The sequence below is a fragment of the Ascaphus truei genome, chromosome 5 (genome assembly GCF_040206685.1).
Source record: "Ascaphus truei isolate aAscTru1 chromosome 5, aAscTru1.hap1, whole genome shotgun sequence".
Classification (NCBI taxonomy): Eukaryota; Metazoa; Chordata; class Amphibia; order Anura; family Ascaphidae; genus Ascaphus; species Ascaphus truei.
The window spans coordinates 233,191,396-233,211,013 of record NC_134487.1 but is presented as its reverse complement, the minus strand read 5'-3'; the positions used below and the strand labels follow the sequence as shown (position 1 = coordinate 233,211,013).

Genomic DNA, 19,618 nt, shown 5'->3' with positions numbered 1-19,618 from the left:
AAAGACATTCTGTTGCACAAGGAAAACATTTCTCATTCCTTAGGAGGCTGCAGGAAGTTTGTTCTGTAAGGAGGAGGAGGAGGGGGAGGCTGTGCAGTTAGGGAGGGGGGAGCCTGGTAGTGTATGTGTGTGTGTGAGTGAGAGAGGGGAGGAGGGGGGACCATTAGATATATCGATATATTTATATTCTCGGTTACTGCAGATCTTTCTGATTATTTTGGGGGAGGGGGGTGTTGGGAAGTGTTAGGGATTTGGTGGGGGAGGAGTCTGGAGTCTGTATGTGGGAGGGTTGAGATGTGCTCAGTGCTGGGTGGCTCTTGGTTTTACTTTTGAAAGGGGGTTTCTCTTGCATTTTGTGACTTTGGGGTGGGCTCTGTAGTTGGTGAATTTTTTTATTTTTTTCGGGGGGTGGGAAGATCTGCGTTTGGATTGTGTTTTTGGGGGGGGGGGTGCTCCCTGCCAGGGGGGGGGGGGGTCACCATGCCTCAGTTAAATAGCGGTGGGGGGGATGAGTTGGGGGCCAATGACGAGCTGATCCGGTTTAAGGATGAGGGGGAGCAGGAGGAGAAGAGCCCCGGGGAGGGTTCCGCTGAGGGGGATCTGGCGGACGTCAAATCGTCGCTGGTCAACGAGTCGGAGAATCTCAGCAGCGACTCGGACTCTGAGGTGAGAACCCCCCACCTTTTATCATTTAGGCTCATCTCTTATATACAGAGACTCACTAATATAAGAACCCCTGCATTATCAGGGCCCTTGCTTATTAAGGATACCTGTACATACTGAAAACCAGTCGGGACCCCCTGCCATACTGAGACCCCTCTCCGTGGTATAAAAAGTAGTACCATGTCTGATCTACTGCACTTTAGAAAGATTTAAGCAGAGTTTTTGCTGTAACTTTAGGAAGCCTAAAATAGGGTTAGGTTGTTCTAATATAGGGAAACCCCCCCCCCCTATATCAGAGCCCCCTGCCTCATATACTGAAGCCCCGTCCCAAATAAATTACCCCCCCATATACTGAGGCCTTTCTACATCATAGACCCCCTCCATATGCTGAGGTAGCTTTGCAAATTAAATCCACCCCACTCATAATGGGCCCCCTTCTTAAATTAAATCCACCCCACTCATACTGGGCCACCTTCTTAAATTAAATCCACCCCACTCATACTGGGCCACCTTCTTAAATTAGAGTCCAGTCCCGGTCGAATTCTTCCTGGATTAGCCCCCATCCCCTCATAATGAAGCACCCTTTCCGAAATCAGAGCCCCTTACATAGGCATTTAAGAGACTTTTCTAAATGTTCTGTAAAACCTCTCCAAATATATACTGAGACCCTGTTCACTATGAGGACATCTCCAATGTCACTGACACCATAAATATGCTGTGAACCCCTAAATATACAGGGGGGGGGTAGTTTGGAGGAGAGCAGTGAGTTAACACCTTCCAAATTATGTCACCCAAAAGTCCTCTCTTGATAAACCCATGGACATTAGACTAACCTCAACACCTTGACCTGTACCCATGAGAATTTCTTCCCGGACCCCCAAATATATACCTCTCTCCCTCCCTTCTGTGACATTCACATCTAACCCCCTCTGTCTGCAGGTGGAGAGACGCCCCCCTCCAAGGGAGAGCTTTGAGAAACCATGGGATTATCTGTCCGAAGGTGAGTGACCACAAATCTCCTTGTGTCCCCGTCACCCCATCATCCCCAACGCTCCCCCTTTGCCAACTAACTTTTGTATCATGTGCGCCAAGATCTGTGTCTCCTTGATATCCCTGTGATCACAAATAGATTGTATGCTCTTCAGGGTAGAGAAACATTGAAACATTCCGCAGTGTATTTTAGTGTGTGTTTTTAATAAAAGTCGAGACTTATACACGTTACTGTATGATGGTAAAAATCAATAAAAAATCTGAGTTAAGAAATAAAATTTGAGACACCGTTGTGTATTTGTCGTGCTGGTTTTTTAATCGGTCATGTGGTACTGAACCTTTCTTGAAAGGGACTTTTCTGATATTTGGATTATTCAGGAGCCTCCTCCCTCTTCCTATAATATGCACATTTATTATTTATTTAGATTTAGCTTAAATTTAATCTTAAAATTGCTTCACGTTCTTTCTGCGTTTCTTCACTTTTAATAAAAAAAGAAGTTTCCATGAGCATCTAAATCTTTCAAAAAGTTTTATAAGTTCTGTGGACGATTTTAGGGACCTGACATATGGAGGTTTCACCAACCCCTGGTTGATACTCCCTGCTCCTTTCCTTTTCTTTTTTTTTATTCGTGTTACAGACACTTGTGTCCGTCTCTCCCCCGCCCCCCACCCAGAAATGGGATGGACCAAGAAAACCAAAAGCCCTTTGCAAAATATAACAAATTATTAATTCAGCTGTTTATTTTTTTTTTTTCATTTTTCCTTACATATTGTAAAAATAAACATTTTATTTGCACTCTACTGATACATGAGAGGGAAGGGACTCCATATTTTTAAAGTGCTCATAAATGGAAGGAAGCACGGTAGACCGCATAAAAAGATGTAAAAGGCTTAAAAAATGATTATATTTTTTTAGTGAGGTGTGATCACCTTTTAGATTCTGCAGTATTTCAGTTAGTCTTCCCTAGTCCCTCTCCCCTCCTTTTCTTCCTCTGTATGAAGTCATGATATAGTATGTATGTATGTATGTATATATATATATATATATATATATATATATATATATATATATATATATATATATATACACACACACACACTCACTGAATGCTATATACTTCTGGACATACAACCCCCACCCCAGTCTTACAGCTGATAAAAGGTTTTTCATGTAATATTTATTCATGTGCACATGCAAAATGAGCCAGCCTCTGGCCTGGAGAGCTTGCAGTCTACCACCCTGTGAACAATGGTGTCCCACTTCAGAGGACAGTGACTTAACCGCAGCTTTGTTGGGTTATACGGAGGGTGTGCTTTCCTACCTTTTAACCTCTCTCTTTCCAGGTGGGAGTTAGGGTTGTGAGTTTTTATCCGGGGCAATGCTGTGTATAGATGAGGGTGACTGGGATTATTTCCTGTACCACTCTCGTCTTCTCTCTAATCCCCCTCTCGTTCCCTACAGCATTCAGACGACAGCACCAGGATGCAGCCTTTTTTAAGGCACCCCCCTACGCTGGCTATCCCTTCCTGATGATCCCGGACCTCGGGGGGCATTACTTGCCCAATGGTGCCCTGTCACCCAGCGCCCGTACGGTAAGAGCCCCGTCTGCGCCCATCTGACTACCCAACTGCTGTGTGTATATATGCGTGAGTACACGGGGAGATTAAAAATAATGTATACACGTGTTACAACTATCAATGTGTAATACACATTGAAATCATATTAAATATATTTAGTATACAAACATTTGAAAACTACATACAATGGTCGTCTTATGTCAAATGTATACATTTATTTGAATCACCCTTTGTGTGTGTCTAGAATCAGACATTTACACATAGGTTAGAGGGTATAATGCACCAAGTGTCACGTACGGAGGAGAGATGAAACGTACTTCGCTGTACAATGGTCCAGAGTATCTCCATCAACTGCTCTCTAGAGGGTTTGCTGCACTGATTCCTATGCGGTGTCTACGCTGCCCACAGCAATCTCCCCCTTCAACCCTTTCACTGCCACCAGCGGCCTGCTGGCTAGTGTGTTGACTCAGATAGATACACTACTGGAGTCCCAGTGTGCTTGGGGTCAGCAGAAAATGGGGACTTGATCCATGTCGATTTATAGTGGAATGGGACAGATAGGGTGGTCCGATGTTCGCATTTGCCTGTCATTGTGCTTTTGTTCCAATCGCTCAGAAGTGGTTACCATATACTTTTCAACGTTTCTGTTGGTTACCCAGCTCCTTATTGCTTTCCCAGTACAGTACATAAAGGAATAGCAAACTGCATGTGACCAGACTGGGTATTAAATGCCAGGCATCAAACAAGGGTGTGTGGGGTTTATAGAGAGGTGGGGCTTGACAGAGCTGTATCTGCCCTTCGGTTTGGGTTTAATAGCACTGCCTGCTGCATTTTGTATGTTTCAAAAAGCATGTTAAGGTTGCAACAGCGTTGTTGTCACTTTTTTGAGCAGCCTTTTAATATATTTTGCAGTGGTTCAAACCTCTCTTTTATGTTGATATTTGTGTTTTTAGTTTGGTTACTTTGTTTCCATGTTTTTAAAATGGTGGCATTTCCCTTAACTGTACAAATGGTTTTGCGACATTTGTTAATTTGTTTGCCTTGTTTTTGTGTTAAAATTTGTATCTGCTGTTCAACCATATAAATAAACCCTGCAAAATGTTGATGTGATGTGATGTGCTCTTACTTAGATTAAAAGTGAACTTTCTAAGCACAAGGACATTTCTCCCCCACCTCACTCCCTCCTCCCATACTTCTGCCAATTTTTTTGTTTTTTTACTGAAGTCTGTCCCAATAATGCCAGAAAACCAACCCCCCCCCCCACTCACATTAGCCGTCTGTCTCTCTCACTTTCTCCCTGAATTTTCTCTCGCGCTCTCTCTCGAAATGACTTGCTGCTTTTCTGAGTCTGCCGCTTTTGAGAGTCTGATCGCCAAGACTTTGAACATAAATGCCCTCCCTCCCCTTTACATTAAACCTCAGTTTGGCAATCTCATAAAGGAAATACTTTTTTTTTTTTAACCCACCATAACTTATTTAATGGATGGTTGAAATGAGAAAGTGAGTGAGGGTCACAATCGCACACTTTTCCCCCCCAGTATTTTGTTGTAATACAGACACACTTTCTGCCTATTACAAACATTTGGCAGAAATGTAAAAAATTAAAAGAAAAGAAAAAAAAGCTAGAAAACCGCACATTTATTTTCCTAAATAACAAGTCTTTCAGATTTCAAGTAGCACACAAGAAACCTCTCCTCTAAATGTATTTTTGGCCGCCCCAGTACGAGCATAAAACGGTGTTTTTTAGCTGGAGGTTTGTTGAGTTTGGGTGACGTTCCCAGCGCTGCCCGTGCCCGTTCTGTGCCCAGTGCGGTGCAGAATGTTGCGGTTTTCCCCCTTCGCACAGACCTGGCTTTGTTCGCTCTCTCGGACGCTCAGCCTCACACTTGTTTATTTTTTGCCTGAATGGTAACTTATCAGGGCTCAGGAAAAGTGAGAGAGTTCTGTGTGCGGAGGGGGAACAATTACACTTTGTCTTATGGCTGGGAGGGGTGGTGGTGGTGGGGGGGGGGGGGTTGAGGAGGGGTTTTTAACTGCTTAGCTGGAGTGACTGGCAGCCAAAGGGTTAAGCGTGATGCTACTAGGGGTACAGAGTACTCCTACTTTTTCATTTGTAGACTCAAAGTACTTCTGAAACAAATCTTCATTTAAAAAAAAAATATATAATAATTTTGACCAAGCTTTCCCCTTTTTTTCTTTGTGTAAATATTGCAGAACTGTTCCAAAAAAAAGATCTAGAGTGTTTGCCTAAATAAATACATGTAGGTACAAAAAAAATCTCTCACTGGGTTTAATTTTTTTTTAAAGACACTTGGTTAATTCACCATGTTGTATGTTGTCGCTGGAACGTATGTTGTTACGGGGTATCTCCGAAAGGAGGCCTGAATGATGGCGCTGCGTATTCCCGCACTTTCTTACCCATGGTTCCTACTTGTTGGCAGAAAGAGAATGGTCTTTACGATATGTAGACCTTTAACATATCTTGCACGTCCCTTGCACACAAAGTAACACCCTGTTTCTTTTATGGGGGAGTGTGTATTATGCAGGATTGGGGGGGGGGGGTATATTTCTGAGGAGTCGGTTGTCATCCTTATTATATTTTGTTTTTCCTTTAACTATGCCAAGTGCCAACACTAGACACTTAGGTTGAGGTAAGCGTGTTGTGAGATACACACACACTTGTTTTTTTTTCTAGTCGGTACAACTTTGTGTTCACGTATGTGTTGTTTACCATGCAGAGGATCTTGTAGTGCAGTGGCACCCAACCTTTTGTGGCACTCGTGCCGCCCCCTAAGGAAGTCCTCTAAAACCTTGCACTCCTCCCCTAAAAAGGTGTGCATTCTTGAGCACCCGCGCACTTAAAGCAAATTTAATTTGTTTCTTAATGATTAAATATCAAAATCAGACTGTTTCCATTTTCATGTTAATAAATTGCATAAAATGTCTGAACCCAACAACCTAAAATACAATACTTTTTTTTAAATTAATTGCTTTCCTCTTGGCTATATTTGGGGGAACGGACCTTGTATAAGCCTCTTTCATGCCCCTGGTTGGGAACCCGTGTGTGTGTGTGTGTGTGTATTATATAGGAAGATGCATATGCAGAGCAGGGGCATGAAAATCCTTGCTCCCAATCAAAATACCAATGCATCCAGGACAACAGTAACTCTTATTTACAAACTAAAATAGAGCTCAGCCCTCCCCACCTCTTTAACTTGGGAGTTTTTTTCATTTTGCTGTATGGACAGAACCTACTGTGGTTGTTCCCCCTCATACAGTGGTACATGGGAAGGTTCTCAGTGTAGGTTAGGACCTGCAAATTTGGTTATGCCATGACGTTGGCATGCAGACTTATGACGCTTTTGGCCACAGGGTTTTTTAACTAAATGACCAAGAAAATAATATTATTATTGAAGTATTTAACGTTATACTTATTACCATATATGTTTTATCAGTTGGATGTAGCATTGGGCTCCCCTGTCTTTTGTTGTATAAAATATTTGATTTCATTATATTTAATCCGAGAAGACCCTGTGAAAAACTTTTTTTTTCTAATGTAAATGTGTAATTATCACATACTTCTCACATACTTGTCCCTTACCTTTATCTAATGACTACGTCTTAATTACAGTACCTAAAAATGTAAAACAGTGCAACTGTAGATTTGAGAACTGATAAGCCCTCTGATCACCGACAGAGATTAGATAAAGTGTTTATATATAAAAAAGAAAAAGCCACTCTAAAGCTTTTGGTTACCATGGAAACTTGAACCTACAGTTACTTCTAAATCCAAACAAAAAACCTGCCATGTTTTTATTATCCTTTATGGAATATAACTGCAGTTTGCGTTTAATAAAATAATGCAAAGTTACTAAGCAGATCCCAAATGTATGTATATATATTTTTTATTTATATAGCGCCAACAATGTAAGCAGCGTTTTACGCAAGAAAACCGTATAATACGGTGGGAACTTCTAATACAAGAAGTGAAACAAATCTAAAATCGGGCAGTAGTAAAGGTTGTCGCTGCCCCAGATAGCTGACCATCCCAGTGTTGGATTCAAATTAATGAACAAATAAACCTGTAGAAGGCAGAAAATTGTTGGCCATTTTTCTCTCTGGGTTAGCGCCAGGCACTGCTCTGCGTTTCAGACGCACACAGTGCGTTGCTGGCTGCCCCAGCACTGAAGGTGTTAAACAGCTTGTGAGGGTTGGGGAGGGGGGGAATTTGAGCCCTTCTTGGTATTATCTGCTCATTCTTTGTTTGCCTTTTCTTTTCATATTTAAAGCGCCCGTTAGCTGCCACTGAGAGCTGTTAATGGGCCGGCATTGTGTTCCCAGGCCACGCTGTTTTGGGAGGTGATTAAGGAGAATTGTCTGAGCAAGGAGGTTGCAAATTGAATTCCTCCGCAGGCCCGAATGATGCCTCAGGCCCCCCTCCCCTGCATAGCAAATTGCCTCGCCCCGAGGGACAGGAGAAGGGGTTGTGTGGGTGGATTTATAGGGCAGCGTATACAAGCAAAACCTACCCCAAACAAGACTCAATTACAGCACATTGCTTGCGGCTAATTCAAATCCCATACCTGCCTCAATTACCCTACATATGGTACTGTCTCCAGCTTATGCAGGTGATGGGGTCACTCATGGTTTGGCAAACCTGTGCTGGTGCCAGAATATGAGAGTATTGAGCCACAGAGCAGCTTTTCAAGTGTTCAAGTTTGCTTCATAGTTAGGGTGACCATACGGCCCGGTGCCCTGACAATTTTCTACATCGTTCAGATGTCCCGGTCTTTAGGCTTTCCCTGTTTGGACTCCCTTAACTCTTAAAACAGGAAAAGTAGACGCTGCCTGTTTTTATGTGATCGATCATATCAAGAGTAAACATTTTAAATATATTGGTAAACTCTAAACAACCAAACCGCCATTTTTCTGCTATCAAGAGTTTGTGTTTTGGTCGTAAACGGAAATATGTCAATAATACAGCACCAATGGGGAAGCTATTAGACAAATACCATTATCGTATTTATTTTTAAATGTCATTTGTTTTATAAATTATTTTTTAATGTGTCCCGGTTTCTACTTTTCAAAATCTGGTCCCACCCTATTCAGAATTATGTCGGGGAGCATAGTCGAGCATAGTGCTTGAAAGCTACAGATGCATAGTATACAGAATACACTGCTGCTTTGGCTATAGGTTTGTATTGATGGCGGAGGCCTTCTCGCCTAACAAAGTGAGAACGCAGTGGCCTGGCACTGTAACTTTTCTGCAGAATATAAATTCTGTGGATAAATGGGGAAAAAAGTAACTTCTTTAAATGCCCTTAAAAATTTTACTTTTTCTGAGATCTTGGTGTTTTTTTTGGCTGTTTTCTTTAGGTTGAGCGCAAAATGAAATGTTTGATTTGGGGGGTGGGGGGGAGGTCCCAGAATTGGGATGTCCCAGAATGGGGATGGGGATGTCCCAGTATTTCTGGAATTGCATGGTCTTGTAGGCGCTGTATGATGTCTAAGGCCGCGGTCCCAGTCTGCACTCTAGCCCGGCGGGGTGGCGGTGCGTGCACAGCGCTTCACTGCGATCTGTGGCGGATGCAGGAGATTGCGACGGGGGTGTGGCAGGTATTTTGTAGGGGCATAGTCATGACTTCACGCGGCTGGTTCGCCCTCATTGGCTGAATCGTCATGGGGGGCGTGGCCACCCCTCCGTCGCAAGTTCTAAACACAATTTTGCTGTCTTTGAAAAACTGGTAGTAGAGCGTGGCTGCCAAATGCGAGCGAAGGCACATACTGGGCCCAGCCCCATTGAAGGGCAGTACTTGTTCGTGTAGCAGATGCCGAAGCGTGCGATATAGAACGTACTGGGGCTGCAGCCTGAGTGTGTAGGGTCTAGCCCTGCTGGTTTCCATGGTGATGTTGGTAGTGGTATGAGGCCTACACTTTCGATGGTAGATACTTTTATCAGTTTAGGAAAGGAAATAAGAAACCCAACTAAAATAAAGCACACAGAGTTAAAAAAATTTGGGGGAGATGTTGCTTTTTGTGTCACTATCTGTTCTGTAACAGATTTTAATGCGGTGTATCTGGTTGTTGGCCTGCTTAATTCACTGGCTTAGTCCGTTCTATGTGACGCTGGGTGTGTGAGCTCTAAGGCCGCGCGTATAGTGCCCGCGATGTGCGACGGCGCCGCTAGCTAAAGTTGTATTTTGCTTTGCGGCGGCATCGCGGTTGACCAGGCCATTGATTGATTTGTTCAGGGACTGTCACATGAGGCGACAGCCCCTGAAAAATCAAATATTCTCGGCTGCAAAAAATCGCGTCGCTTTGTCGCCGTCGCGCTTACTATAAGCGCGCATAGCGGCGACAATGCATTTGTTTTCAGGGCGCCGGCACTATAAGCGCGGCCTAAGATGCCCTGCGTCTGGCTTCCATTCTCTACCCGTTCTTGGAATATTGAGAGACCCAATTTGTGATTTGCTGGCCTGCAGCATGTGCAGTGTGCGAGCAAAGCTTTGCTGTGATGTCATGATAAATCGCTGTGTGATGAGAGGTTATACACTGGTCCCCGTCATTAACATCGAAATATTCCGATATTGGTATCTACCAACTTTTTTAAATGCTTGTGGGTCATGAAAGTAACATAGGAGAGAGTGCAACAGAGAGCGTGTGCTCTCTGGGGTAAGTGCTCAGACTGGGGTAGAGAGGACAGTGTGGATGGGGAGTGAGAACTCCATTTGGAGGAGAAATTGGAGCAGTGTGTGTGAGAACTCTCCCACAGAGTGACATCACAGAGAACATGGGAGTGAGCTTTTGTAGGAGTGTGAGGTCACTGATGTCATGACAGATGGTGCAGAGTTCTGGAGTTCACTGGTGTGTGTGTGTGTGTGTGTGTGTGTGTGTGTACACATGGATATAAAATAGAAATACAGCTATTTTTACACGCACTCATATCTATGTATGATTGTGGAGTTGCAGAGAGGTGAGAGCTTCAGCATTGTAAGGCCTGGGACAGTGCAGAAGTAGGGTGTAATTTTTGGAGTTCTGCTGCGAGTCTCTCCCCGGAGGTTTGCACTCTGCTGAAGTAGTTACACAAGGCAGATCAAACTGTGACAGGGGGGGGGAGAGGGGGGGCGGAACTTCAATAAATAAATGGCAGAAGAATGCAGAGGGAGATGTGTACTGGGAGGTAGTGGGGATGCCAAGGGTCCCCGAAATCAGTAGTAGTTAATCCCTGCAGTGCTGCGCAGACTTCACTGCACAGCGCTGCATCATGCACAGCAATGCAATGCAGGCCGCAGCAGATGTTAATTCTGCCGTGCCAGCCCAAAACTTATTTCGCCTTTATCCTGATCTTCCAGGTGTGCTCTGCTTCAGACAAATGTTGATGTGGAAAAAAAAATATCTATCCTATCTAAATCGTTCGCACGCGCACAATTATTTTTTTAGTAGCTCAGCCCTGTTCACTGCATTTTTGAACTCGCTGGTACATTACAACCTCCCTTATATCTCTGTTTAGCCGTGTCCAGCACAGAGGGTTTTGTAATAGTCATGTCATGTATTTTCATCTGTGCGTATGTGGTTTTAATCCATGTTCTGTGTGTCGGGGAACCCTTCAGCCTTGTTCATTTTGAGTTTAAACCCTCCCCCCTGCGGCGGGATTGGCTTCACTTGAGGAGGAGAGACACTTTGGAGGCTTTCGTCTAATTTTACAAAACTTGCAAAAATGGACAATTCAACTGTTTTAAATATGAAACATGGTAAAGTAGAGGTTATGTGGGTGAGCGCTCTGGCCTTACTGCTCCGGTTTATGTTGGGCATGCAGGGTGGGACAGTGGGAGGTTCTTGTATTTGTGTAATTCCTAGGTGAACCCCTTCCATACCAGAGGGGCCAGCAGTGTGTGCCGAGGAGACCATGGAATCACTGCAGACAGCATGTGTGCATGTTAGATGGAGCAGTCCTGCTTGCCGCAGCATTCTTACGGAGTCACTTAACCCGTTGTGGTCAGCAGCGTAGCGCGGCTCCGCTCCTGCTCTGTTTGCTGTCATGGTCCCTGTTTTTTTATCCAGCTCTGCTAGTTCTCTTCCTTCCCCTCTCTCCCCCAAGAGTCCTGTTTCCTGCTCCATTCCCCCTTTAGTGTAAGACTTTATTTTATTTATGCTGAATTGCATATTTTTATATTTCAGGCAAAATGTGATACATTGTGTGCTCATTTGCATGTCATTTCCCAGAATCCCTTGCTGCAGTGGAAGCACTGTACACTAGGTGATGATGGTGAAAGGCAGGGTTGCAGACCTGTCTAAGGCTTGTTCTATAGTAGGTGCGGGCGCGCGCCTGTGCGAACACGTGTGCACGTGACGCACACTTTGTGTGCATGCTGTGAGCGAAAGTCTTGGAAGGGTGTGTGTGTGTGGTGTGTGTGGTGTGTGTGGTGTGTGTGGTGTGTGTGGTGTGTGTGGTGTGTGTGGTGTGTGTGGTGTGTGTGGGTGTTAATAATTTATTAAATAATATTTTTAAAATAAAAAAAAACATGTTGTATGAATAAAAATAATTTTTATTGTGCAATGTTGATAAATATATACACACGCGCGCGTATACACATACACATGCATTCCAGCGGCGGTAGCGGCGCAAAAACTTTATTTTCCCTGTCTTCTCCCCGATCGTCCGGCTCCATGCTCACTGCCGTGCGCGCGCGGCCCTATTATAGTAAGGCTTACTAACCACAGCCAATTATAAGTGCCGCGCACCCACTATAGAACAGCCCTAAGACATGTGACTGCTCACAAGTGATATTCTTTATTGGCTAGTGTGTGTGTGTGTGTGTGTGTGTGTGTGTGTATTGCCGTACACATTATACATGCATGTGGACTGGAGCACATTGAGCTGCGTGTTGCATCTGTACTGGAGCACGTTGCTCTGCGTTTTGTATGTGGACTGGAGCACGTTGCGCTGCGTTTTGCATGTGGACTGGAGCACGTTGCGCTGCGTTTTGCATGTGGACTGGAGCACGTTGCGCTGCGTTTTGCATGTGGACTGGAGCACGTTGCGCTGCGTTTTGCATGTGGACTGGAGCACGTTGCGCTGCGTTTTGTATGTGGACTGGAGCACATTGAGCTGCGTGTTGCATCTGTACTGGAGCACGTTGCTCTGCGTTTTGCATGTGGACTGGAGCACGTTGCGCTGCGTTTTGCATGTGGACTGGAGCACGTTGCGCTGCGTTTTGTATGTGGACTGGAGCACATTGAGCTGCGTGTTGCATCTGTACTGGAGCACGTTGCTCTGCGTTTTGTATGTGGACTGGAGCACGTTGCGCTGCGTTTTGCATGTGGACTGGAGCACGTTGCGCTGCGTTTTGCATGTGGACTGGAGCACGTTGCGCTGCGTTTTGCATGTGGACTGGAGCACGTTGCACTGCGTTTTGCATGTGGACTGGAGCACGTTGCGCTGCGTTTTGCATGTGGACTGGAGCACGTTGCGCTGCGTTTTGCATGTGGACTGGAGCACGTTGCGCTGCGTTTTGCATGTGGACTGGAGCACGTTGCGCTGCGTGCTATTGATCTCCAGTGTGCTGTTGGCAGAAAACTGAGCAATATGTGCACCCTAGACCTAATGGGGTTCCACCCTAGATGTGGCTGCATGTAGAAGTACATTGTAATTTGCTTTGCACTGTGACACTGGGCCCCTGTGCGTCATTGAAAGAAAAATGGTGTGTGTGTGTATACACACTTTTTTTTTTCTTATGCTCTTTTAATAGACTACCTCTGATTGTCAGCTCTTGAACCTAGCCCCTTCCTTCTTGTCCCCGTCGCGTCTCTGTAGCTGGCGTCTCTTATCTCTGGTCCCTTCCTGTCTGCGTGTCCTGGGTACAGCACTTTGTATACATCTAGTGCCGTGTTACAGAAATAACATACTCTGCTAATTGGAGGTGGGTGGGGTGAATACGCGGCCCCTTGCGCTCCCCCCTCCAACCACCTTAATGGAATCCTGTCCTGGAAGGTTCATTGAAATTAACAATAGGCGTTAAGTGAGCGCTGGGATTCATTAACAGGAGGGGGAGGGGGCTTATAGTATATGGGGTTGAACTGCGCAAACAGGACCCTATTGTTGCCTACAGCTTCTGAATCCCATAGGAGTGCAGTGAAAGTCCTCGGCCATATAACCTTCTCTTTAACATGATATCAGTCCTGTTTTAGCAACAAAAACCTGTGAATTAACATCACTTTTTTTTACATTTTGTAAGATTTTTGGATTTTTAAGGATCTGTCTCTCCTAGGACCAAAGTGAAGTAGTGACAGTCCCTTGTTTTAATGGGGTAAATATTAGACTGACTGGTTAAATTAAAAAAAATACATAAGACAAAAATACTTATGTCATGCTTTGGGGAGTTTTTATTGTCCTTATCGAATCTTTTGTGATCATACTGTTTGTAAGCTCTTTTGCATACAGCTGATCTGCTAATAAATAGTTTAAATTCTCATTCTGCTGCCAGAGAGGTAAACGGTCAACAGAAGAATGACCTGATAAGATTAGAATGAATCGGGCCTGAAGAGAACAGAAACCAATTCATGTTTTTCCCAAGAAACAGAATAAAAACCTTGTTGCTGGCAAAATCCTTATTATAACTGGCAGTTTACAGACTCCGGGACACCTCTCCCAAGCGCCTGTAGTTGCTGTCTTCCGGGCGAGAGAGGGGACAAGTTGTAACTGGAATAGGATACCTTGGGCAGAATGCAGAAAAAATCCTAATCTCTAGTGTGTGTGTGTGTGTGTGTGTGTGTGTGTGTGTGTGTGTGTGTGTCATGAGCTACAAGCACTGGGTGCTGCAGGGTAACACAAGGGAACCTATGACCCATAGGATCTGTCCCTCCCGCCTCGGGGCCACTTTGTACGGCGTGGCTGGTTCTGTTGTGGTCTGTGGGATGCACTGTATTCAAACCCACACAATTGTGGACACTAGAAGTGTTCCTAGAGCTTTGGGATAGTCCTAGGGGCTATGATGTAATCCGAGCCACTAAATCTGACGTGCCTAATTAATATATGCGTGTGCCTCTCTGGAGCATTGCGTGCGCAGGAGCGATGTGTGGGTGCGCGTGGGAAGCATGCGCACTGGAGCGTTGCACCGCACGCAGGAGCATGGCGCGCGCAGGTGTTGTGCATACAAACACGCAGCTGTGAACAAAACACAGGTGTCGCACATGACGCAAGCACAAACCCCCACATGACGCTCACACAGCGTAGACACGCGTGACGCACCTGATGCGCGCAAACAGGTGTTGCACTCGAACACTTGTCACACACACACGCAGGTGTGCACAAAACACGCAACCACAGGTGACACACACACGCAAACACAGGTGACGCACGCCAAACAGGTCTCAAAAAAACACATCATGCACGTGCTGAAAACACCCATGTGATTGCACGCGGACATGCCCACCATGTGCCGCGCACGTACGTGACACACACACAGACACATACATAGACAGACACACATAGAGATAGACAGACACACACACAGAGCTAGACACACTCGCACGCATAGACATCCACACCCGCGCGCCGAGAGACCAGCGCGCGTGCAAACAGAGGCACAGGCGCGCGCGCATAGATGCACAGATGCGTGCACAGACGTACACGCATAGGCGCGCGCGCGCACACACGCATGCGCGCGCACACACGCATAGGAGCGCATGCACGGGCGAGCATAGACACCCGCGCACCCACGTACGTGTAGACGAAGGCGCATAGACGCCCGCTTGTAGGCGCGCGCAGGAACGCACGCTCACGTACGTAGACACGCACGCATGTATAGGCACGCACGCTCACGTACGTAGAGACGCACGCACGTATAGGCACGCACTTGCATACGTAGGCACGCACGCATGCTCACGTACGTATAGACGCTCACCTACGTATAGGCATGCACGCAGGCTCACGTACGTATAGACGCTAACGTACGTATAGGCACGCTCACGTACGTACAGGCACGCACGCTCACGTACGTACAGGCACGCACGCACGCTCACGTACGTACAGGCACGCACGCTCACGTACGTACAGGCACGCACGCTCACGTACGTACAGGCACGCACGCTCACGTACGTATAGACCCGTACGTATAGGCACGCACGTACGTACGTGTACGCACGTATAGGCACGCACGTATAGGCACGCACGCACGTATAGACACGCACGCACGTACGTATACATAGTTACATAGTAGATGAGGTTGAAAAAAGACATAGGTCCATCAAGTTCAACCTATGCTAAATTTAGACAACAGATACTTTATCCTATATCTATATTTACTTATTGATCCAGAGGAAGGCAAACAAAAAACCCCATAAAGGGGAAATATTAATTCCTTCCTGACTCCAAGAATTGGCAATCGGATTAATCCCTGGATCAACATCCTTCCCATGTATACTTATTTGGTACTAGCTGAGAGACCCGGCGTTGCCCGGGATGTAATGTTCCCACTCCCCTCTCTCTCCTCCCCTCTCTCTCCGTTTGTCCCCCATTCACATCAATCCAGTCCCCCCCCCTCCCTCCTTTACAGCTTCATGCAGTGTGTGTGCGTCAGTCACTGTGTGTGCGCGCGCTGTGCGCGTCAGTGAGTCTGACGCAGAAACAAAAACACACACAGACTGACTGACGCACACACAGTCAGTGTGTGCGTGTGTGTGTGTGCGGCAGTCAGTGTTTGTGTGCGCGTCAGTCAGTGTGTGCGTGCGTGCGGCAGTCAGTCACTGTGTGTGTGTGTGTGTGTGTGTGTCAGTCGGTGTGTGTGTCAGTCGGTGTGTGTGTCAGTCGGTGTGTGTGTCAGTCGGTGTGTGTGTCAGTCGGTGTGTGTGTCAGTCGGTGTGTGTGTCAGTCGGTGTGTGTGTCAGTCGGTGTGTGTGTCAGTCGGTGTGTGTGTCAGTCGGTGTGTGTGTGTCGGTGTGTGTGTGTGTCAGTCGGTGTGTGTGTGTCAGTCGGTGTGTGTCGGTGTGTGTGTGTGTGTGTGTGTGTGTGTGTGTCAGTCGGTGTGTGTGTGTCAGTCGGTGTGTGTGTGTGTGTCAGTCGGTGTGTGTGTGTGTGTGTCAGTCGGTGTGTGTGTGTGTGTGTGTGTGTGTCAGTCGGTGTGTGTGTGTCAGCGCCGGGGAGGGAGGTGAGTGGAACGCCGGGGAGGTGATGTGAGTGGAACGCCGGGGAGGTGATGTGAGTGGAACGCCGGGGAGGTGAGCACCGGGGAGGGGAGTGGAGTCAGTGCCGGGGAGGTGAGCACCGGGGAGGGGAGTGGAGTCAGCGCCGGGGAGGGAGGTGAGTGTGATGGGGGGGAGGAGAGGTGTGTGTGTGTGTGTGTATACCCGGCGTTGCCCGGAGGCAGGGGGATGCGTCAAAGGCAGGGGGGGGGGGCTTCAAAGGCAGGGGGGGGGTGTCAAAGGCAGGGGGGGGCGTCAAAGGCAGGGGGGGCGTCAAAGGCAGGCGCCAAAGGCAGGGGGGGGGGGCGTCAAAGGCATGGATTCCTCCCCCTGCATTTCCTCACCTGGCAGCATGCCGCGCTCGTCGGGCTGCCACTGGTTCTCTCCCCCCTCGTGGCCTCCGCCGACTCCCGGTGGCACAAAGGAGGTATTAACTCCCTGCCGCCCTCCTCCTGCTCCTCGGGGATGTTGAGCCGTAGAGAGCGTGCTCTGGGAGGTTGGGGGGAAGTGGTGGGGGGGAGGTGAGGGGGGAGAAGTGGGGGGGGGGTGAAAAGTGGGGGGGGGGGTGGGAAAGTGGGGGAGCGACACACACGCGACACCTACCTGTACTTCCGGGCGCCGCCATCTTCTCACTCGGCGCCGCGAGGGAGGAAGGGGGTCCTTCCGGGCGCCGCCATCTTAGGCGCCGCGAGGCAGCCTGCCTGTTCCAGTTGGAGCGCCGGCGGGGAGGGAGAGAGGTGAGTTGGAGCGCCGAGGGGGAGAGGTGAGTTGGAGAGAGACCTGGCGTTGCCCGTGAGTTAAATTTCCTGCTCCCTTCTCTCTCCCTCTTTCTCCGTTCTCCCCAGAGGGGAGGGACGAACAGTGGACAGGAGGGGGGGGACGAACGGTGGACAGGAGGGGGGGGACGAACAGTGGACAGGAGGGGGGGACGAACAGTGGACAGGAGGGGGGGGACGAACAGTGGACAGGAGGGGGGGGACGAACAGTGGACAGGAGGGGGGGGACGAACAGTGGACAGGAGGGGGGGGACGAACAGTGGACAGGAGGGGGGGGACGAACAGTGGACAGGAGGGGGGGGACGAACAGCGGACAGGAGGGGGGGGACGGACAGCGGACAGGAGGGGACGGACGGACAGCGGACAGGAGGGGACGGACGGACAGTGGACAGGAGGGGACGGACGGACAGTGGACAGGAGGGGACGGACGGACAGTGGACAGGAGGGGACGGACAGTGGACAGGAGGGGACGGACAGTGGACAGGAGGGGACGGACGGACAGTGGACAGGAGGGGACGGACGGACAGTGGACAGGAGGGGACGGACGGACAGTGGACAGGAGGGGACGGACGGACAGTGGACAGGAGGGGACGGACGGACAGTGGACAGGAGGGGACGGACGGACAGTGGACAGGAGGGGACGGACGGACAGTGGACAGGAGGGGACGGACGGACAGTGGACAGGAGGGGACGGACGGACAGTGGACAGGAGGGGGGGACGGGGACAGTGGACAGGAGGGGGGGACGGGGACAGTGGACGGGAGTGGGGGACGGCAGTGGACAGGAGTGGGGGGGGCAGTGGACAGGAGTGGGGGGGGGCAATGGACAGGAGTGGGGGGGGAGCAATGGACAGGAGTGGGGGGGAGCAATGGACAGGAGTGGGGGGGGAGCAATGGACAGGAGTGGGGGGGGGGCAGTGGACAGGAGTGGGGGGGGCAGTGGACAGGAGTGGGGGGGCGGCAGTGGACAGGAGTGGGGGGGCGGCAGTGGACAGGAGTGGGGGGGCGGCAGTGGACAGGAGTGGGGGGGCGGCAGTGGACAGGAGTGGGGGGGCAGTGGACAGGAGTGGGGGGGCAGTGGACAGGAGGGGGGGGGCAGTGGACAGGAGGGGGGGGCAGTGGACAGGAAGGGGGGGGGCAGTGGACAGGAAGGGGGGGGGGGCAGTGGACAGGAAGGGGGGGGGGGCAGTGGACAGGAAGGGGGGGGGCAGTGGACAGGAAGGGGGGGGGCAGTGGACAGGAAGGGGGGGGGGCAGTGGACAGGAAGGGGGGGGGCAGTGGACAGGAAGGGGGGGGCAGTGGACAGGAAGGGGGGGGGCAGTGGACAGGAGGGGGGGGGCAGTGGACAGGAGGGGGGGGGGCAGTGGACAGGAGGGGGGGGGCAGTGGACAGGAGGGGGAGGGGCAGTGGACAGGAGGGGGGGAGCAGTGGACAGGAGGGGGGGACAGTGTCGCACACACACACACACACACACACACACACAGCGCCAGGTTTGGAGGCCCACACACACAGCGCCAGATTAGGAGACACACACACACACAGCGCCAGGTTAGGAGGCCCAGATACACACACACACACACACGCACGTGTCTCAGTCCCGTGATGCGCCCTTTCTCAGTTCCGTTTGGCGCCGCATGTGGGGGGGAGGTGGGGGAGCGACACACACGCGACACCTACCTGTACTTCCGGGCGCCGCCATCTTCTGGCTCGGCGCCGCGAGGGAGGAAGGGGGTCCTTCCGGCCGCCGCCATCTTAGGCGCCGCGTGGCAGCCTGCCTGTTCCCCCGCCGGGGAGGGGGAGAGGTGAGTTGGAGCGCCGCCGGGGAGGGGGAGAGGTGAGTTGGAGCGCTGCCGGGGAGGGGGAGAGGTGAGTTGGAGCGCCGCCGGGGAGGGGGAGAGGTGAGTTGGAGCGCTGCCGGGGAGGGGGAGAGGTGAGTTGGAGCGCCGGCGGGGAGGGGGAGAGGTGAGTTGGAGCGCCGGCGGGGAGGGGGAGAGGTGAGTTGGAGCGCCGCCGGGGAGGGGGAGAGGTGAGCTGGAGCGCCACCGGGGAGGGGGAGAGGTGAGTTGGAGCGTCGCCGGGGAGGGGGAGAGGTGAGTTGGAACGCCGCCGGGGAGGGGGAGAGGTGAGTTGGAGCGCCGCCGGGGAGGGGGAGAGGTGAGTTGGAGCGCCGCCGGGGAGGGGGAGGTGTGTGTGTGTGTGTGTGTGTGTGTGTGTGTGTGTGTGTGTGTGTGTGTGTGTGTGTGTGTGTGTGTGTGTGTGTGTGTGTGTGTGTGGCGCCGAGCCTAGGGGGAAGAGAGTGGCAGTTGGGTGACGTCACAACCACCACTCTGATTGGCCAGAGGCTGAGGACCAATCAGATTCACCGCAGCTAGTACCAACCATTCGATTTTATATATTATAAGATATCCCTGTATACCTTTCCCATCTTAAAAG

General features: G+C 49.6%; 1 protein-coding gene across 1 annotated transcript in view; it reads left to right on the top strand.

Annotated features, from left to right (window-relative positions):
- Positions 1-465: 465 nt before the first annotated feature.
- Positions 466-19,618, top strand: part of TCF7L1 (transcription factor 7 like 1) — an 82,258-nt gene continuing 63,105 nt past the window's right edge. The window contains exons 1-3 of the mRNA XM_075601730.1: positions 466-666; positions 1,603-1,663; positions 3,116-3,246. Coding sequence (XP_075457845.1) covers positions 481-666; positions 1,603-1,663; positions 3,116-3,246 — 378 coding nt within the window. The 5' untranslated portion in view covers positions 466-480. The remainder of the gene's footprint in view (positions 667-1,602; positions 1,664-3,115; positions 3,247-19,618) is intronic.